We start from the raw sequence: 22,027 nt of genomic DNA on the forward strand, positions 1-22,027 counted from the left end.
AATGCAGAAGCTACGAGCTAACAGCTTTTTATCTTTTGGCACAAGGCGGCTCAGCATTGTTTTGGTTTGGTGCGGCTCGGCTTGGCAGCCGCCTTCGAAAAACCAGTCCATGGCGGTGGACCAAAACCCAAAACAAGGCGAAATGCCCATCGGATCTGAACGATCCGACCGATCCAAACCCAACCGAACCGGCCATATAGGGTCGCTGGCATATCGAAAGGCAGAGCGGCAACTTCCTGGCTAATATTACGAAAATTGCTTATACCAGGCTATTGCTCCCTGGCCATCCCCAACCCCATCCCCCTCCAGTTCTCGAGTTCTGCGGATCAGCCAAAAAGTACCAAGTCAAAGTTGGTAGTGGCAGCTAGAGCTGGAGCCCGCTTCCCGGACCTCGGGGCTGCGATTTGAGCCCGGTGCGGTTCGAGCCACGTTGCTTTCGGCCTGTCATGAAGGCAATGCCGACGCGATTCGCCTGTTGCCTTCTACCGTAATTCACAACAACCACAGCCATAATAATAACAGCAACAGCACGGCATCGAAGAAAAGCCAAGGCGAACGTTGTGAAACCCGCAGAAGATACAGTGGTTACTAGTACACGAACAAGTGAGCCCAAATAAACATTTTACTAATGAATCAGTCAAAGGTTATACTTTATTCAGTCCGATAAATGTATGATGTATAATGGTGGGACAGTAAAAAGGTCAAGCACAAGTTATTCTGGTTAAGAATGGTTAGACAAAAAGATGCACATATAACTTCTATGAGGCATATATAGAGATATAAGAGATATATAACTATATTTATACAGGAGTGCAAAAAGAAAACCTTTTCAGCTATAACAACTTATAAGTAGAATAATTTAAGAGTGATACATGTGATCTATAAAACATTCCGATCCCACCCGTAAGCATGGCTTAAATCCATATTTACAACGTGTCTATTAAATCGTATTTAATCTGCTTAAAATCTTCCGAGCCTCAATAGCCTCTCAGTTTGGGTTTCATATTTTCCCTGCCCGTAAGTACCCACGATAATCCCCATTCAAACAGACAATTTTCAACCACTGTGCACGACGGCCTCTGGTGCCGCGCCTCAAAGCAAAAAGCGCATCTTTTGAACAGAGCGCAAAGCGCAGCTTGGCAGTCGCAGCATCGGCGCGGTGTGTATCTCAAAGATACAAACAGAGTACGCTCGCTGGATCGCTGGATCGCCGTTCCTCGGTCCGTCCGTCTCTGCGTCCGTTTGTCTTTAAGTCCGTCCATCTGTCCGTCTGTCGATCGTCGGTTGGTCTCTAAACCGCTTTTGTGTAGCCGCTGCCGAGATGTTTGGCATAGTTGGCCTGGCCGCGGAACTGGTTGGTTGTGGATGTGGATGTATCTTCGAGATGGAGTTGGGGAGTTTCTCAGTTTTGGCTGGAGTTGGGGTTGCGGATGGAGTGGGGGATTGGGTTGGGGATGGGGAGCTTGCAACGACTCTGCCGCCTGCCGCTCAGTTATTATTATTTTTGCTTGCGGCGGCGGCTCGACGACTTGCTGCCGCTGATGTCCAATGTTATTGTTGTTGTTTTATCAACGTGAGGGTTTTAAAAGGTTTTTGTGTATGAGTCGGCATCAGTATCTTGGCCTCGCAGCAGCTGCTGCTTTCTACACAGGAAATAATTATTCAACCTTAAGTAATTGTAGGAAAAAGGTTTTCATTGTATTACATTCATTACATGCAACAAATATAATGGTAATGTGATAATTCATGCAAAATTAAACTATCATGTTACCTTTAACATTTTGGATTTTTTATTAGTGTAATATTTGAGTAATGGGCATTATTCTGTTGCAACTTTACACATTACTTAATTGACCCATTATTAATGTCACTTTTTTGGGATTTGAGTGTCCTAGGACAGCGAAATTTTTCCCAGTACATCCATCAGCAACGGGGCAACTCCACCTCCATTGCGGCATCGACTTGCCTTCGGTTTTACCTGCAACAGGTAAGAAATGTTCGTACGTTGTTTTTAAACGGCGTCGGCATTTCAATTCGCTTGATTTTCATTTTTTGTCCGACTCTTCCCGTTTGTTGTTGTGTAGTGTTTTCGAGGCTGCTTTCTTTGAAGTTGCATGCTTCGGTGTGCCTTTGGAGGTTTCCTTTGAATTCCCCCTGCATCTGCCAGCAATTAGTGTACGGGGCTTGTCGTCCTGCAAAGGGTTCAAAGTGTTGGCCTGGCATTTAATTGGCGCAGACCAATTGCCAGCCGATGCCGAAGAGGAAATCTCTCTCTGGGGCTTCAAAACAAAACAAACCAGTGAAAAAAATACTCGAGAAAAGTAAAGCGGCGGAGGGGGGCCCCAGAATATTTCCAATGAATTTGTGGACAGAAAAAAGGAACCCAAGGAACATTGATTGATTGATGTTACTTCAGCGATTCGGACATCAACGTGCTCGTTTGGCGGAAAGGTCGTCCGATATTCCAACTCCATCTCCAACTCGGATCGGAACCCACTTTGAGAACGCGGGCCTTGTTTACTTACGTCCATGATATGCTACCCATGATGACTTAGGAGCCTAGCGGCTCTAAGCAGCAGCAGGAGCCAAGGCGAAACGTTCTAGTGATCGCGATCGCGATCCCTTTGCCTCTTCGATCTGCTTCCAAAATTTCTATTTATTTTCATGGGTCGCTTTCCTTTTGATCTGCTCTGCCGTTGTGTTTTTCTTCTTCAGCACCATGCCCGATTTTCCGTTCTATTTTTGTGTGTCGCTGCCCTGGCATTCTCCTCCCCATTTCCATTTCCAAAGACCACAAGCGAACGAACGGCTGTGTATCTTCCAGATAAAACTGCAGCCGGGCGATTGCCTACATTTTATTTTCAACTTTCAGTTGTTCGCCGTAATTATTGGAAAAGGATGTGGGAGAAGCCCTTGACTCAATGAATTCGAATGGTAATGGAAGATACACACAAATATCTGTGTGCGGGTGAGTGAACAATTGTTTGGGAGAAGGTAATATTTTAGATCTTCGGCACAGATAGTCGTATGTTAATGGGAATGGCCTTCGATAAGGGGCAACAGGAAAATGAATAAGGAAAACCTACTGCATGGATTAGTGGTTTTGGTTTCAGGTAGATGGGTATAGGTATAGGGAATTATTTTAATAGTAAATGCAATTATAAAGCACGAGGTGTATATTTTACAAGAACCCAAGCCGATTATCTGCAATTTGAATTTTCTTCCTGAACTTCCAGGGAATCCCTGACGCACTCAACCTTTTAATTTAATTTACTTTGCTATAGCCCACAAATTGTTTCCCTGAATGCTATCGCCCAGCTGTCTCTCCCCACGAGAGCATTTACATCCATCTTTTCCATATCTGCTGCCAACTATCTGGAAATTCACTAAACAAGTTGAGAACGCTTGGCTTTCGCTTACCTGAGAATTGTTTGTAGCCGCCGAGAATTTTATGCTTCCACCATTTGACAATGTTGCCCGCCATCGCTGCTCGGATATATGTACCTATATAGTTATATATATAAGCGGGTTGAGGATGCAGTTACTTGGCGGTGTCTTGGATTTTTCGGTGTTTCTATTTTTCCGTTTTTCGGGTGGTGGTGGTTGGGCTTGAAATTTACGAGTCCTGGGAGGAGGAGACCTGCAGTATAGCAGCAGCCCAAAATGTTTTACGGCTCTTGTGTGTGCGTTCTGCGCTCCCTGGCTGGCTATCCTTTTGTGTAAGGATCTGAGGACTGAGACTAATATACTCCAGGTAGGAGGAAACAGAATCCTCCACTTCCACAGCCACTTCCCGTACCACCGTGCTTATGCGCTGCCGCTGGGCGACCTTAATTTGTATCTGGTATTATTTTCGACTGTGCGGGTGGCAAAGTTACCAGTCGTAGTCGCTGTCGTAAAAGTTTTTACAGCTCTGATGTGCTGCATTTTAGTTTAATTTGCGCATATTGCGCTGCTTTATTTCATCTACGTGTGTGTATCTTGCAGATACTCGTACTCGCACTCGCACTCGTATATTGGTACCTTTGTGCCCGCTGCGCGCGTAATTTTAATTGTAAAACATTTTCGCCGACTCGATTTGTTTTTCGCCAGCCGTTTTGTTGTTATTTATTCAAATTTTTCTTTTTGCTTTGCGACGACGTAAATAACTTGGCGTATAAACAACAAAAAACAACAAATGCAAAAACACGATTTATTTCCAAACGATTGCGACGAGGGCGACTGCGACGTCAATTTTCGGGGGGTTGCGTACCGGTTGATTTTATTATTGTTGTGGGGGCGGGTTTTCGTTTTTCCTTTTTGCTTTTCACACTTGATTTTCCTCTCCGGCTAGAAAATTAAAACTTCACTGGGCGTATCTCGCGGATACATTTATTCATTTGATCAATTTCCAATTTCAACGATAACTTCACTGGGCCACAACAATCCGTTCGGGCAGTAGTTGTTTTGGTGGGCCAAACTACGCGTATCTTCTAGATACTTTCCGCTGTACCTCCGAGTCTCAGTTCACACGTCTTTTCGAATCAACGGACGAAAACAATCTGAATGCGAGACGTTCGAGAATCAAAACGTAGTCGGCTGTTCGAATTTCGACTTCGAGCGCCGCTCTTTCTCTTTCGAAAACGTTCTCTCAATTTCGAACTCGAAGTTCGTAAAGGCGGGTTTTCTCTTTTTTCTCTTCGAAAAGGGTATGATGGAATTCTCATTCATAACAAATAAGAGATATATTATGAATATATTTTAGCACGAAAACAAATTTGTAATAATTCTTTACTTTGCTAACATTCGCTATAATTTAAATAATACAAATGCAGGAAAATAAAAACAAATAACTAAAAATAATTTAAATAAATATACATTTTGAAAACACAATATATACATTCAAAATATTAAAAACATTTAACGCATACAAAAATTGGTTTGTTTTAATGCGTGCAACAATTTGCGTACCTGCAATCCGAGTGATACATTTTCAGTGATTTTTTCCAATCTGAATGTTCTTAAATATTGCATTCAAAGAAGCAATTATTAGAGCAACATCTTTGATTGCAGCAATTGCCACGCCTCGAATTCAGAGCTTTCTTTTGGCTTACACCTTTCAAGCTGAATTTTGACTGGTTGTTGCTCCCTCCACCATCAGTTTTTGATTATACACGTGTTCGCATAATACCCGGTTTTAATTTGCCTCTATGCATAGCCGCAACAGAAAAAAATTTGATTGTTTTTAAATTTGATCCCGACCACTGCCCCTGCCCCAATTTTCGCTCCGCAGAAGAAGCCGCCTGCTGAGCTTGAACATCAGGGCAATTACCAACCACCAACCAAAAAGTAACCCCAAACCCAAGCTCAAACCCGCCGATAATAACAGAGCAAGGAGAATCCTGAATTACGCCGCAGAGGCAAAAAAGATGAAGAAACACAAAGCTCTTTCTTTCTTCGGCGATCGAAGCAAGTGGAAGGAACCCGGGGTGATCGGCTTGCCTTAACCCACTGAGGCCCAATGTAGCAACCTGGAACAAATTAGGGTATGTTTGGATATTTCAATTAATATAATATATTAACGATATTTCATTCTGTATCTGAATTATATCATGTGCTAATAAAAATATTTTTTAATTTAATAAAATATATTAACGATAGTCCATTCTATAGCTGAAATCACTTACATATTTTGCATAACTAAATCATAAGCTGGAATACAAGTATTTTTGTATAGTTGTTTTAGTACGATAAATTAAATACATAATAAAATGTTCAATTGGGTGTAGTATACAGTTGTTAGTAAGTGGGAACTTCGATTGTGTGCCAAGTAGATTATTGAATAGCAATATATATCCCCACGTTTTAATAAGCTAAATTACCCATATCAAAAGATCAAAATAGGAAGATTACCTTATGCCTTGATTTTACATTTATACAAATATTTTCCTAATTCTTAGGACACTTAGGAAGAAATCTTTTTGACATTTATACCAAAAGAGAGATACGTATTGAGATTAGACCGCTCCCAAGGGGTTAACTTTGCCCTCGGGGTCCGCAGGCTTTCGCACCGTAAAACGTTTTCGGCTTTCGGTATAATGGCGCTGTAATTGAAGAAGAACACGCGATCGAACGGAGGGGCAGGGGATCACGAAGGGGCTCCACAAAGGCGGCAGAGGGAACCTCCTTCTAACAGAAGGGTTTCGGGTCTTCTTCTGGGTCTGGGCCCGGGTCTTGTCTTGTCTTGTCTTTCTTTGTCGGCCCCTGCTTTGTGGTGCCTTCGCCATACATTGATCCATCGTCTTAATTTCAGGAGGCCGCGTACATTTCGGATGCGGGCCCCTGATTGATGTCGGGGATCTGTCCGCCCTGTAGCCGATATTGATTTATGTTTTCTCCGGTTTCGCATCCGAGCCCCTGCCACTGCAACCCCTGCACTTTGTTCTGCTGAATTTCGCACAACATTTTGCCGCTTTGTATTTGACAAAAGTCGGTGGACAGGACAGACTGGCTGCAAATGTAATTACCCAAAAACGAGTGGAACATGTCTGGCGGCCCTGCAATCCGGTGGGCGGCGTTCCGTTCCTGTCCACATCTGACCAGCCGGCCATATAAAGGGTTCCTGACATTTGCCCCTACGACGACGATGACGATGACGATGACGGAGTGACGGCCATGGCAACTGTCGCTGTAATTGACAAGGAGGCAGTATTCGATTCGCTCTGTGCCACTTTCCCCCGCCTTTTGCCCAGTTTTCCCCCGCTTTCCACGGGTATTTCCCTATCTTCACACATATTGGCAATGCTGATGAGTTTTTGAAGGGTTAGGCGAGTTTAATCGGGCCCTCTGTGGCGTGTGTGTTTGCATTGGGGAGTTGATTAGGTTATGGGGGTCATTTTAGCTACAGGAGATAAACATAATTGCCTTGTCTCGAACGGTATTTCCGCAAAATATGGTGCAGTTTCGGGCACAGCATTAATGGGGCAATCTCATGAAGTCTATTTATTTAATTAGATTGTATTGTAAAAGTTTTCGAAAAGAAGAGGCTAAATCTTTTATATAACTAGTTTCGTTTTCTTCCGTTTATCGTTTCGCAAATCGTACCTATAATCATTAAGAATTATCGTTCAAAACAGCAATTTAAGCACCATTTTAATTATCTGGAATGCTTTTGTTTAACTTCCTAGAACAAAGCAAAAATCGTATTCTTATTTAGGAATGGTTTCAACAATTGATGATTATTTTTTTCAAATACCATTAAACACTCCACAACAACTAGACGATGATGCGCTCTAAATTTTTCAAATTTATTCAGTAAATAATGGGAGAACATAAATTAGATAAGCAGATATATTTTTCAACTTACGTCACAATCGAAACGGCGCTGGATCTCATTAAAATATATATATACTTGTATTCACGATCGGCTCGACGAAAAGAGTCCGCATTTTTCTTTTGGAAGTCGTAAATGAACGAAATTGAAATAAATATCATAGGCATAGAGTCGTGTACATTGTGAAACTATTCAATAAATTAACTTTGTTGTAAGTGCTGGCCATAAATATTTATATTTTATAGTATTTGTACGGTTGTCGTAAAATTCAAATGAAGTTGTCCCCCAATGTTGGTGGATGAGTGGGACGCGTTTATAAACATATTTCCAAAGCAATTATGAATTGTAGTTTTTGGCATTCGTCGTCTGACTGACAGGAAATTATATTGTGTTATAGGCCATAAAACTGGCAGGTCCGGAGAACCAAATGAGCCCCAAAGAGATCTTCAGTCCCTTGGTAGCATGTGCAACAGGCCTTTTGCTTTTGAAGTCCCCACCTCTCGGCGCTCAAATGACTTTTACCCAGAAGTCGTTAAAAAACGACGAAAATTTCCAATTAATTTTGATAAACGCGGCCCACAACGAAAAATAAAAGATGCATATTGGTTTGGGGCGGGGGTAAGTTTGTTTGCTGCCCCAAAGCGGAAATTGTAACTGTGCATTGATTGGTACCGGGATGGGGATTGGGATTGGGAAAAGGGGAAGGGATGGGCAGTGCAACCAATTGTTGCTTATTAGGCCGAAAACATTAAAATTCTATCAAAACAACAACAGCGACGAGGCAACAAATTGTTGTCTACAGAATGAAGCCATTTCAATCGGCCGTTTTATGAGTGTTTTTAGGCGCTTTTTGCCCGCCTATTTCAACTGGATTTTTACGATTTTACATTTACAAGAGTCCGCCGTCCATCGATGTCCATCAAACGATTAGGCCCGCCTTGGATGTTCATATATATATTATGTATGTATATAGGGAGTGGATCTGTTGTATCTATGGGTCTACGGTTTCTGTGGGACTTAATGACCAGATTAATGACGCCAAAAACATGATGGGAAGCTATAGATTAAATGGGAGCTATAAAAGCGATTTAAGTGTGGGGTGGCGGCGGGTAGTGGGTTGTGTTTTGTGCGCTTTCAGGAACTTTTTCCGAGGAAAGAAGCATCTCTGAAGCATCTTTGAATATTTTGAAGATCTGAAGATAATATTTTCTTTAATTTTTCTTCCAAGAAACTCATATAAAATATTTCACATTGCAGGTCTGGCAATTTCCATTTGCTTTTCCCTGTAAATCGTGCCTATTAAATCCCATAATACTGATTGAAGGCGAAACAAACATCTCACCTATAATCATATCTCTGCTCCAGACATTTGTTATATGATTTTCATTAAAGTCCTATCGAAATTTGCTTGTAGCCATTGATAGAAGGAGATATATAGCGATATTTCACTAATGTCTATTGCTTCGAATGAACTTATTACCTAATATTCAATAATTCGAGCTGCAACCATGAGAGAAATACCGCCTGCGATAGCATTTGATTAGATCACGCCCTCTCAAACTTAAATTAACCATTCGAAAACATTAAGCAAAATAAATAATCAAATTGCAACACACTGAAATCTTGAATTGCGGCCAAGCTGTGGTGGAAATCTTGGTCGCACCACAGGCAAAGTATTAATAATGTATGCATTTTCATTTATTTTTCCACGCGCCTTTGACCAAAATGAAGTTTTTCATTTATTCTGGTCTCCACTCGTAAATTACAAACAGCTGGCTTGAGGAGGGGGGTGTGGAACTTTGGTTTTGGGGCCAAGCGAAAATAAAAATAATTTTTTAAAGTGCTGCCCAGACACCGCATCTATTACCCCCCGAAACCCCAGATTGTATCTGCATTATCTACGCCGCCGTATCTGATAATGATCAACTGCTGGCCGACGCCTCAGTTGCCGCCTTTTCCTTTATACTTATACATATATATTTTCCATTATTTCGTATTTTTCATCTTTTTGTTGCCTTTTAATTAAACGCTCTAGCCGCAAGCGGAGCTCAAGTCGCCGGTGGAGTGGAGTCGTGCATAGGCGGCTGCCCCTTTGAGAGACCCTCCGATCTTATAGAGGTTGCCGCCTCATTTTGTCAGTCATGCCGTCATTGCTTCATTATCCACGCGCACATCACTCAACGAACACTCTGCATGCACTTGGTATGGTATGGTATGGTATGGTATGGTATAGCATACATATATATGCACTCAATTCCATAGGAGAACTCTGTTCCATTTCCAGACGGGGTCCATCCAAGTCATATCCGTATTCATCAGCCGATCAATTCGGCTGCATCTCTGCCCAAGCTTTAATCGAATTACTGGCGCACTTCGTGGCGCACTTTCAAACTTATCTCTGTCGCACATATCTCATATTATGATTTTCAAACAACGATTTAAATAAAACTCTATGGAAATCAACTACTAAAAAGTAATACCTTATGTAGACAGACACAAAAGATCGGAAGATCTCAACAAAAATAATTATGGAAATTTGCTCTCTAACTTTTGAAATATAATAAGGAACTGAAAGGGAATATGAAATGGATACAAAATGGAGCGGATCATACACTGAAGGGTAGAATAGGAACTAATTGAAATGTAAACGAACTAAAATCATTGTTATTATGTAATTCTTAAGCGTTGTAAAAAATAAAAAAAATAATGATGTTTTTATAATTAATTTATATATATGTATTGTTTCTGTATTCATTCGGCAGAGATCTCAAAAAACACTATTTGTAAGTTCAAAACTGATAGTACATAGTTCTAGGCAGTGAATCTATCGATTTCCTTTAACAGTTGAATGTACTTTGTTGGAATGTACTTTGAAAGAGAAGAAACACGCACAGTACTGAGAACGTTAGCTGATGTTTGGCCATTTTCCACAACCTCAATAAGCTTAAACGACCGTTGTTCCTATATATGCAAGGGAAATGACCCTTAATATCTTCGATAATACACAGAAACGAATGGAAATTATTACGGATTTATGTCACTGGTATTCAATTCCATGCTCATGCCCAAGGAAGAGTTCATCAAAATCATCTTTGGAAAATTTGTTCGTATATACAAACTAAAATCAACAATATCACGCTAACGCAATTTGAATTCAGCAGCACAGACATATCATGCTTAGGCAGTGTTGTGTTTTCATAAAATTCTTAAGTTCAGCTGGCTGCTCCAACCGCACACTAATTCGCTGAATGCTCCAAGTCTTAGGCACGCACTTCCATCCACCGACACCGACTGAATGTGTTATCCACCCACCCACCAGTCCCACCCGGTAATATGTTAATAGCACTATGCGTCACTTGCATCCTGCCGCATTGCAATCCGCCTCGCATTTTCCCTCCTGTGTGGGTGTCTTTTCGACCGACTTCAGTCTGCCAACTGTCTGCTTTCCTCCATGGACAATATGCTCGCTGCCTGGTGGATGCTTGCGGTTTTCTGATTTATAACACTGTTTACACGCCCTGCCAAAAAGTTTGATTTACTGGCTATTGGACCGGCGGCCACGTGTGCCCATTCGATTGCCATAACTCATACGACCCGTTGGCCGTATGCTACGGAGCAAAAGGACTCACGCATGCGCAGATGGAATGCAACCTCCGCTAATATTAGTTTCTCACCAGAGTATTGTAAATATTATATTTATATTTGCAATATTAATGCCTCATCAATTGCCATAGGTTTAAGCATATATGAAAGTGTTGGAAAGCGGTTCTTCTGCTGCATTAGATCACTCAATACCATCTTTGATTCTGGAAAGAAATGCATTTTTATTGCAAAAGAGCATTATAAGGGCAGCTGGGACTAACATTGTTAAAGTCAAACGTGAAATATACAAAAACCGGGACATTGTGTTGGATTTTGGATGCTACCACAGAAGTTTAATTAAGTTCAATTAATAATTTGAAAATATTTGCAAAATATCCTAGGTTAAACGTCACCACAGGCACAATGCGTGGAAAACGATTCAAATACAAGAAAATACATTAATTTCTGCATCCTCATAATAACTGTGAAACTACACTTATCCCCAACTCATCAAAGCCATGCCGCTCATTTTCCTCCGATTACCCATGCATTTCCTATATGAGTAACTGTTCACGGTGCATCCGCGGTGATGATGATGAAGTTGATGCTTGATTAGCTGGACAGACCCGATCCTCCTGCTCCAGGCACTCCCCCTCCTCCCAATTTTCTCCGCCCCGTCGCCTGCCTGTGTGCATGTTCATTTCAGCCCGGTCCGCAGGCGGCCACCTCACACATTCGCCCATCACACTTCCTTTGAAGTTGCACCGCCATCTCAGCCAAGAGTCGGATCTCTCTGGACAGTTCAGCCACGTCGAAAGCCACCCGTGCGATAAAAAGTACGATAAAACCTAATCGGAAGACCACTCAAGTCGAAGTTTAAGTATGCCCTGCAATATCATATACTTAGGATTGCAAAGTTTTTTATCAAAAGTTTCATAAGTTTGTACAATCTCTGGTCTGGTTAAGCTGTTGTACTATAAAGTTACGTAAGTTGAGCTCGAGTGTTAAGGGGAAGTTGTGGGAGTATGCCAATCAATAGTGTCGAGAAAGGGTATTTTGATATTCTCCAACCCGTTACATCCCGACCATAAAAGCGGCAAAACGGTCGTGCTGGATCGCCGCTCTTATCAACTTGTCCAAAAGCTTTTGCGCTCGTTCAAATCAATTTGAAGCGGTTGGCATCGGCATCTCAGGAGATCTCAAGCGGGGAACCTCCAGTGTTGCCAACTTGTCCTTTTTCCGGATAAATCATAAAAACACCAATATATTAGTCTTTAATTTTGAAAATTTATAAAATCATAATCTTATTGATTAGTGGTGAAATTGTAATACCAAAACATTGTGTATAAATTCATTTTGCAATCAAATCTAATAGTACTGTCCTCGATATTATGTTTAACAAAATATAGTTCTTAGTTTGCGAATGGCATTGATAAAAAGATCTTTAAAGATTTTTGGATACTAAGAGGACAGTGTTGGTATATTTCTCGTAACAGATTCAAATGTTATGTTTTATTTTGTTTTATTTAACTTAGTTTGGGTATCTATTACTATGATTATGTACTCTACTATTAGTATTAGTACTGTATAATACTATGAGTATTAATATGAGTATTAGTATATATTTTGTTTTATTTAACTTAGTATTGAGAGTTACCAATGTCAACTAAGTAATATTGTGTCCTATTTATATTTCCAGTATATTACTTTAAGCAATTTTGAAAGCGCCGGACCCTTCTTATCCGCCGGTTCAAGCCCGCTCCTATTGGCACCACTGGGAGCCACACACATCGGAAAGGTGCGCATGCGCGGCAGATTCGAAGGTGGGCCGCAGTCGGCCAACTGACACATAGAGGGCGATGGTGATAGTGCCCCGCCCGCTGCCCCAACGAGCGGCCACCCCGCCACTTTTTGCGCATTTGGGCCAGCTGTTGGCGGCTTTTTGCCGGTCGGTTGCTTCGGCTTTGTTCTTTGCCGGCAGCGTTTAATGGTTGATTTTGCTCACTCGATTTTTGATTTTTTTGCGCCGCATTTCGGTGTTTCGTTTTGTAGTTTGCGGTGGTTTTTGCTGCCTTTTTATTAAATTATTATTTACTTTTATTACAAAGCGCGACGGCGGCATGGCAAATTGATGCGATATTTCAATTTGCGACGGCCACAAAGCAAGCGATTGTGTGGGGAAATAAATATATCAATGGGGCCGCTGCTGCGCCTACTTGTACACTTGAACTTCAAAGCGCTTTCCCAACCCTTTTGCCAATAACATCTCTTCGCTACCAAAAATAAAACTTACTCACACCGTGGCGGACCCATGGAAATGCTCGACTTCAAAGCAAATTCGAGGGCGCTGGCCGGGGGAATCTCTCGCATAAACAAAGCCAATTGAAATGCTTCTAAAGGGAATTTGCTCTTTGTGTATTTGCTGCTACTTAAGTTGGCAGACCTCCTGGCATCCGCACCGCACCCCTTCCGCTTCCCGGCGATTTGTCTTGCCCGTCACTTTTTAATTGTTGTCAACCCACACAAGGGAACCAGAGCGGTAGAGCTCGGCGGCATTCGGCAGAGGCACTCACTGCGCGAAAAACAATTAAATTATGTTAAAAAGCCTACCAACACCATTTGGGTTTGCCTAGACCAAATTAGGGAATTTCATTTTGTTTGTGGCGGTGAACTTACTACGTTGAACCTTGAATATCACACATTCTAGCGCAGTTTTAGACATTTCAAACAAATTTTAAATGCTGAAAAGAAGTTTGATGCCCGCCTTTTTCTGTAGCTGCAGTTAATGAACAAAACATGTACATATCTACAAATATTTTATTATGTTTTCCTTGTGCTTCTCTGCTGCATTTTCCCCTGTGCAGAGATGGAGCATTGGACATGGAGCTGGCCGCACCCAAGTCGGGCACATGAAAAAGACATCAAAGCAAATCTTGACAAGCGTATATGCCTCTTATCTGCATCGAGCGAAACCAGGCGCAGGCAGCGAGCGGGGGGCGGGCATGGGGGATTGGGGGCAGGACAGTACGGAGGAGGAGCGATGCAAAAGGAGCACATGCACACTCGAACATCCACAGGAAGTGCCTTCCGCTCGGCACTGCAACGCTCTGTTTCTGGTCTACTCCTTATGGGATACATTTCCTGCTGCTGCTGCTGGGCCGTCCCCGGAGTGCCACGCCCCCTGAACGCACTCATACACCCACGGGCAAGTTTTAGCCGTGTTCGAATGCATTTTAAAGTTGGCAACAAGAGCAAACACACTCATAACCGTGACAGCCACAATAAAGTTTCGCCCAAAAAATAGTCATGTGAAGTGTGGGAAGGGGTTTTGGTCAACCAAATTGGACTTTTGGTACTTTGGTACTCAAATAAAGGACATGAGGAGACTTGTTGGAGAAGTTTGCGAACATACTTGTTTCTGGCCCGTAAGGGAGTAATAAAAGTGAGTACCCAACGAGGTGCACCCATGTGTTTTAGCCACGTACTCAGTACAAGCTGAATGTTATTGTCGAGGTCTTTAATCGGTAAATCAACCCTTTGTTATGCCCAACCTTTGATAGAACTACTTTACATTTCATGAAAAATTATGTGTACAAATTTATTTAGTGGTTGGCTAGAGCATCGAAGAAGTAGCACTTCAAGTTACTCACCAAATTCGAAAACATTACACATTCCTGCATGTCGTTTTGTAGCTAAGACTTTTCTTTTTCCTTTTTGCTCTATCTTAATAGAGCCTCACAAATAATTTCAATTAATTTTCCTTTATTTAATTTGAATTTGTAACTTTCTTTACATTTAAATACAATTTCCTCCAAGGGATCACTGAGCTTGAACCTTGAATTTTTATTTAATTGCGGCATCGCTACCATATACCATTTGCATTCCAATTCCTGCGCAACATTCAAAAGATAACTTACTTTAGGTACCACGATATTGGCGGACTTTGATCCAGGTCATAGAACTGGCAGGTTTTCCTATCTTAACTTCGCCAGGAGGCCCCATCCCAACCACCCGTGCGATTCATCCTGTCCATATACTCTGCCCCCTACTTACTTATTCTGAGGTTGTTTTTCCTTGCTGCTGCAACAGCTGCCGCATTTTGTATCTTTTCTTTTGCTGCTGTTGACGTTTATGCAAATTGTGTTGTTATTTTTTGTGTGTCACCGAAAAAAAACAGCAGCAAAAAAACAGAAATCTGGGAAAGCCTCTGCTCGGACCTGCCGACTCCTCCAATCGATAAATGCAAATTTGCGCAAACGAAACCAGGAACACTCCTCTTGTTATCCTTTGCCGAGGATTTGAGCTGAGGATTTCCCTCGCTTTTCATTTAATTTGTGAATTATGAATCTTAAATTGAAGACTGCAGCGGTCGACATTGAGGACAACTAAATCATTCGGCCACTGCTCCATTTATGTACATCCCGGCCAACTTCGTCCTGTCCTCGTTGCGTAACTCCAAAACTCCAAAGTAATTAAATTGAAACAGAGTGCAAAATGCACACAAAAGCCGGAAACTCCATGTGAGGGGTAATGTGGAGCATGGCACATGTCCGTGTTGGAGCAGCACTGCAATATACTTTGTGAACTGCACAAGTCAAAAATGTTTCTATAAACAAATAAAATATGGCATAAGCAAATGGAATATTCTCGAAAAAAACAATTTGTATACACCCTTTAAACTAATTACAAATAATTCTAATTTAACTAATTATCAACTACATGATACTATCTATATGGAGTTCAGAAGGTAAAAGTTAAAGAGCATTTTGAATCCAGAGAAACTCATTTATTTATTATCTATCACTCCATATGAAACACGCATCTGTGATTGAGTATAATTTTTTTTCAGTGTGCGTTGCGTGGGATTTGCCGTGGCAAGAGTCAAGTGTGTTCCCAACAAAAGTGTTGAAAATACCGAGGGAGGGGAGGGAAATGAAGCGAGCAAAGCAACTGGCAGCATGTTGACAGCACATATGCTCCCCTCACCCTTTGCTTCTGTACGAAGTTATAGTTATGATGATTGTTGATTTAGAGTTCTTAGTTTTTAGTTTGCCAGATGGGCCGAGGAGGGATTTGTGTAGCATGCAATTAATTTTGCAGCCCCACTTCAAAGGAGCTGAAAGGAGCCGCCCGTGGACAGATGATGACAACAACTCGGCAGCTCCGTCAATGGGGCCTTTGATGCCATGCCTCCCCATCGGATCCCGATCCCGATCCCGGTCCCGGTCCCAGCCCCAATCCTCATGGGACCCCTGACAGCAGTGCTAATGGGAGACGGAGATGGGCGCAGGGGAAGCCCCAGCGACGGCCAAAACCAATTCGAACTCTTTCTGTTCCCATGGCCGTAACCCGAGACCTCGGAATGTCAAATTCTTGCGGTGCGCTGAAAAAAAGCGTTTTCTAATTTCAATCGAAAACAAAAAAGTGCAGAATGCTACACAAGGTTAAGGAGCAATAAGAAATTATACGTAAAACGCAGGGAACGCGGGCGTACTGGTACTGAAACATAAATAAAACTTAGAAATAAATAAACATAATAAATGTATTTAGAGATAACGCATTTTTAATATTTTAGTATAGACTTTACATACATTTTTATTTATTAACTCAACGTACGGCTGGATACTAATTATCTTAATAATCTTCTTTTAAACTGATAGACTTTGATCATGAAATCTATAAGTATTAAGTCCGGTAGAAACCCATAAAGCCATTATTTTTTATATTTTGGCATTAAGGTGTTTCGAAGTAAAAGGTGGTTTTAAATCTGTCTATTTTTAAAAAGAAGAGAGATCTCTTTAGTAGATTTTCTCAAAACAAACTTGCGCTGCTTTTACGTTTTTAGGATGGGCTTGCTAAATCTAGATTTTCAGTTCACGAGATTCATACGGACAAACTAACAGACAAACGGACATGACCAGATCGGCTCGGCAAGGGATCCAGATCAAGTATATATATACTGTATTGGTCTTTACGCTACGAGTTCGGAGGCCTGGAAGCTAAGTTATATATTTAGTCGAAAATTCAACTCTAGCCAAATGTAACCATATTTTCTGACAGTGTACAACCCCCCTCCTCATGTGTTCATGCTGCGGCTGTCTGCACTGGCCGCCTGTCAATGCGAGAGGTCTTCACTTGACTCTGCCGCTCTTCTTGCGGTTGACATTCGCGACTGGCGGTCGAATCCATGGCCTCCACTCCAGTTGCTCCCCTTTCCGCGATCTTTCCCAGTCCTTTGCCCCTGTGACAAGTGTGGCTGTGATGGAACACCAAATAGGACTGTCGGGTTATAAAGCTGACAGCGAAATAGAGTAGAAGTTGACCGCCATTAATGGGGCTTGAACTTGGAATCCGATGAGCGCTTATGATGGGGTTCAAATGTGAATTTCTGCCTTTAATAGTTGAATAGCTTGATAACATATTATATTTAAACGTGGAAAAATTAAATAAAATTAAAAAATCTGAATATATTCTTTCTGGGTTTTATAACATATTTAAACGTGAAACAAGTTAAACAAAAATACGAAAGTTTTATAACAACTTCCATCTGTGGGAGCTCTCCATTAGAACAAGTCTATGATGGTTGATCTCCAGAATTAATCTTAATTCTTTGGAATGAAGAGCCATGTCATGTGAATACCATCATGTCACTTGTGGTTTACATATCAAGTTTCCAATGCCTAACCAAAAATATTTGCATAAAGAGAGGAAACCAGACCCCGTGTGCATTTTCCTCCCAGGGTTCTTCAGTAGCTTACCCTCGACATGTGTGCAAAAATACAGTTTTATTAACAGGCAGCCGGAGGAGGAAACCAAGTGAAAATGCTCCACCCACAGGGCACACATGCATCCCACGAATTTCCACTCACCTGCTTTCGTTTTCCCTTTGTCTACGTGTGTGGACTGATGAAAGCAAACAGGTGACTTTGCTGCAACAACTGGCATCCTGCCATCCTTTGCGGAGCATCCGCAGCCGCATCCACATCCACATCCACATCCGCGGCACATCCTCAGAGACACTTGAGCCGCACTCGGCTTAAATGAAGTGCATACGCCGCCATGCACATCAAAGCCTGCCGACATTAGCCCCGTGCAGTCGACTAATTAGCCACGCCCCTTGCCCCCGAGATGCCATATTAAACCATAATTAACGCTAACTGCTCTATGCCAACTAAAAGAATTTTGAATGCTCAAGGAGAGTTCAAACAAAATGTGAAACAAAACTTGCGCGAAATGGTGTGGGAATTTAGGTAGAATTCAAAAAAAGATATATATTTAATTTAAATTGGTCTAATATTTTAATTTATTTAAACAAAAATATGAGTCCAATGAGTAGAAGCTTAAAACCTATAACTAAATAGATTTTGCTCTGTGAGTTGAAAACAAATTCCAGATCTAGAGGTTATTTTATATTTTATTCAACAATTCAGACATGGCTTTATAAAATATCCTTAATTTAAAGTATTCAGAACAACTTAACCGAATTGAAAACTGCAGCTAGTTTTCCCATTGTAAAAAAGGGCACCGCATTACATATATATATAATAAAAACGTTAAAGATTTTAATTTCAGCTCGAAACTAACAAGGGGACATAGATATTTTATCAATACTCAGTTGCATTTTTTAGCTGAACCGTTGCAGCTTAACAGCATTTGTTTCTATGAAGCTATGTTTTTTAGAAAATATAGGAAATATAGGAAAGGTGTTGTCAGTCTTTGAATTGAAATATTAATTGAAAGAAATAGCGGTAAAGGGTTTTGACATTAATATCAGAATATAAAATCAATTTCAAATACCCAATTTATTGTTATATTTTGTCAGTACAAATATCCTCTGTTCAATGTTTGAACGTTCGTTCAAAATATTTACAATTTCTAAATTTTAAAACTTATCGAAATACAAAACCACGCGTACTAACAAAAAATCACGCTTAACACTAGACGATATTTTGATGTATAGGTTTATAGGTTTGGTGGATACATTTTGTGACGCGGTTTATAGGATCGGAATGTACTCCGTAAACAATCAAGGACCTAATAGTTGGGGCACGTAAGCATTGACACTGTGCAACTTTAGTGGGTCTGCATTAAAGATTGTCCAGTGATTTATTTCCCACCCTAAGCCCTGCTTTCCCGTCCTCTTGCTAGACCAATTATACGATACTGAAGTTTAGCTAGTCCTAGCATGAGGATTTGAAATCGGGACGAACATCCATTCTATGTGATCCACCGTAAGGTCTAGTAATATTTTTCGTAGGGAGATATATCGTTATGAGAACCTTCGTTCTGCTTCCTCCTGTGATGTCTTTCGATCGCTTGAGTATATCCGCTGCTGATTCACGTACAACTGCAAGGGCGGTACCTGTCCGAGCAGCTGAATCGGAGGTGGGGGAGTTAGGTCCAGTGGCGTAGTAGACGCTGTTGATGGACTTGTCGGTGAGTTGGAGCTCATGCTCGAAGAGCTGGACCGCGCTGATAAAGATTGAGCGGATCGCGTTCTTCTGAGCGACTCTGTTCCCTTAGAAGATCTAGCACTCCCCTGGTCACCATAGCTATGCACTCTGCCAACCACCTTTAGATTGGTTCTGTATGGTGGCTTGTCCTGCGCGGCTTGGCTGTGGTAGGATTTTCTTAGTATAAAGCAAATGGCCAGGAAAGGAATGGTTAAAATTCCAAAAAAGCCCACAGCTATTATAAGCAGGACATCCACACCTTCTGCTCTCCAAAAGTTTAAAGTATTGGCGTGGGATTTAAGAAAGTCAGCTCCTCCAGATTGCAAAATAAGCTGTATTTTTCGCACTGCTTTTCCAACTGGCGTGGAGTCCCTGCTAATCAGTCGTTCTTTGAGTTGACCCAACTTTTCCACGTAGCTGGTATTCAGGGTGAGCTGTCTTATCCCATGGAGCAGGGAATCGTAAGCTATCGAGTCGTAGCCAACGGTCACGGAGACTCCATGGCGCTGCAAGCGCTTAGCCATCACCTCCTGTTCGGCAAGAATGGGTATGGCAAGTATTGGCTTTCGTCCACTAATCGATTCCCAAACACTCAACTGACCGCAGCTGCTAACAAACATCTTCACCTGCGGATGGTGAAGGATTGCCTGCTGTGGCCACCAATCAGCAATCATAACGTTCTCCGGCAGCACCTGGTCGGCCGTGAACTCCTCCTTTTCCCACTTTAGCAAGAAGTGAAACTCCTTGAGGTGGCCAAACACATCCAGAATAATGGCCAACTTTTCCTGAGGCAGCTGAGCTGTTTCCACATCAGCGCCCAGGCTAAAGTAGATGACCCCACTAGGAGCAGTTTCCATGAACGACAGAAGATGCTAGAAATAATTCAAGTTAGTGGTTAGAAATTATCAATGCATTTAACACACCTTTGGCAAATGGGAGTCATTAGAGTGACTCAAGTGCAGGCCGCCCACTTCCACCATATTGGGCAAGTATGCACGTGGATAATGTAGGCCTGGATGGGAGTTGATCAAGGCCAAGCTCAGGTTCTTTGTCAGATCTCTGTAAAGCGGCAGTTCCTTTACGAGCAGTTCGAAGTGATTGGTGTACACGGACTGCTGGGAGATCAGGTGGAAAAAGCTGTAGAACACAAAAATAACGATACTGTCTAATGTAATGTAAAGGATATTTTACGAAGATTATTTTCCTACTAATAGTATTAATTACTGAAGAGTAATTTCACTATGAAATGATACACAGTTATAAAAGTTCTACTGAATTTGGATCGTACTTGTAGGTCAAGCGCTCAAAGGTGCTCATAAGTGAGTTTAGAATCCTCTGCCTTGTGTTCATCCTCTCCGTGAAAGGTAGAAAATTGCTGGGATCCAGTGAGGATGATTGGGGATTGCCAAACACGTTATTCAGCCAGGAATTCGCGCCGGTGGGACTGACTGCAACGGTGGGTATGCCATAGTAAAAGGCCAAGCTAAAAGGGGACAGATTTCTATTTGAAGTAGATACCTAATGAAACCCGTTTTTAGACTCACCCTAGCAGAGCATCGCTTAGGAACAAGTCCACTATGAGTAAGTCGAACTTTTCGCCGCTGATCAGGAGCTTTCGGACCTGGGGATCCGACAGCAAGATGTCCACATTGGTGGTGCCAGCGTAGATCAGCCGGGTGAACCTTTCCATCACACTTTGCGCTCGCATTTCCTCGGCCTCGAAACTCATGCCCATGTCCAGCCAGTTTTCCCGCAGCCCTTCGATGCGCAGCTCCCTGATTCTGGGTATTTCCGCATCCACGTCTTCCTGCGCGGCATGTGGACTGATCAAAGTCACGGAGTGGTTTCCCGGACTCTCCACCAGTTCCTGCAGCAATCTCCGACCAAAGAGATAGTGCGACTTCCAGACACTGGGAAAAACTGCCAGTATATTGGCGCCCAGGACGATGCCGCAGAGCAGCGAGCCCAAAAACACCTGCAGTATTCGCATTTTGTGTTTGTGGATAATATCCGCAGTGGCCTTTGCATCCGCTTCTACGTCCGCATCCGCATTCGTGTCTGTGTTTCTGCTTTTCCGGTTTTTTTCGCAAAAACATACACAACATACACAGCACACACACTCGCACGAGCACAGGGCTTCTATTATTATCTGCTGCTTCTGCTCCCGGGTTTTCCGCCGATCTTCATCATCTTGCTGCCACGACGCGATGGCACAATATCACAGCTGTTAAAAAAACACACAAATCGCCAAATAAACTGCAGTGCAAAGGTAACGAAAGGGAAAAGAACGGCAGCAACAACTGCGGCTGTGTCGGCGTTTCCTGAGAATAGCATTCAGAGATGTCCGGCTAGCTGTTCAGACCGGCAAATCTAGCTATTTTGCAGCTTAGAGAAGCATCAGCGATGGCGCGCTTACTTATGTGTTTTAAAATCAAGCAGAGTGGAATTCTAAGGAAGAGAAGAGCAATCTTTCGCACTCATGCTGTAGAGTATCGGAATACCTGACTTCTCAGCAGCGTCTATTAAAAGTTACTGAAGCATTTCGGAAGTTGTATCCAATTTATACTCAAATGTTCTTTGTAAATATGGAACTCAGGGAATTCTACATATCTTAATGCAAACATGCAATTTTAGCTATTTTATTGAACTGCTTTCTTGTAGCCTCCGCACATTACACTGC

The 22,027-nt window shown here is 42.0% G+C and overlaps 3 protein-coding genes across 4 annotated transcripts in view; all 3 read right to left on the minus strand.

Annotated features, from left to right (window-relative positions):
• LOC6545356 (protein naked cuticle) overlaps window positions 1-4,579 on the minus strand; it is a 41,512-nt gene extending 36,933 nt beyond the window's left edge. For both annotated transcript variants that reach the window (XM_015157514.2, XM_001973260.3), the window contains exon 1: window positions 3,421-4,579. In XM_015157514.2, coding sequence (XP_015013000.1) covers window positions 3,421-3,484 — 64 coding nt within the window. In that variant the 5' untranslated portion in view covers window positions 3,485-4,579. The remainder of the gene's footprint in view (window positions 1-3,420) is intronic.
• Window positions 4,580-11,494: 6,915 nt separating this feature from the next.
• Window positions 11,495-12,745, minus strand: LOC26526804. The gene is given in 3 exon segments (XM_015158860.2): window positions 11,495-11,553; window positions 11,556-11,742; window positions 12,602-12,745. Coding segments are annotated over 3 exon segments (378 nt in total). The 3' UTR covers window positions 11,495-11,506.
• A 5,543-nt stretch (window positions 12,746-18,288) lies between these two features.
• On the minus strand, window positions 18,289-21,688 carry LOC6545332 (UDP-glucuronosyltransferase). The gene is made up of 4 exons (XM_001973261.3): window positions 20,892-21,688; window positions 20,636-20,830; window positions 20,271-20,484; window positions 18,289-20,219 (listed from the first exon to the last, which is right to left on the minus strand). Exons 1-4 carry the CDS (start codon window positions 21,335-21,337, stop codon window positions 19,164-19,166), a joined length of 1,911 nt encoding a protein of 636 aa, XP_001973297.1. The 5' UTR covers window positions 21,338-21,688; the 3' UTR covers window positions 18,289-19,163.
• Window positions 21,689-22,027: the final 339 nt, after the last annotated feature.

Source organism: Drosophila erecta, unplaced genomic scaffold, assembly GCF_003286155.1.
Source record: "Drosophila erecta strain 14021-0224.00,06,07 unplaced genomic scaffold, DereRS2 tig00000021-arrow-pilon, whole genome shotgun sequence".
In the NCBI taxonomy this organism is placed as follows: Eukaryota; Metazoa; Arthropoda; class Insecta; order Diptera; family Drosophilidae; genus Drosophila; species Drosophila erecta.

Coding starts and splice junctions, on each gene's coding strand:
- LOC6545332 (XM_001973261.3), bottom strand. CDS start 21,337: ATGCGAATACTGCAGGTGTTTTTGGGCTCGCTGCTCTGCGGCATCGTC. Junction 20,485..20,635: donor TTTGAGCGCTTGACCTACAA/GTACGATCCAAA, acceptor TGTGTTCTACAG/CTTTTTCCACCTGATCTCCC. Junction 20,220..20,270: donor ATGACTCCCATTTGCCAAAG/GTGTGTTAAATG, acceptor AATTATTTCTAG/CATCTTCTGTCGTTCATGGA.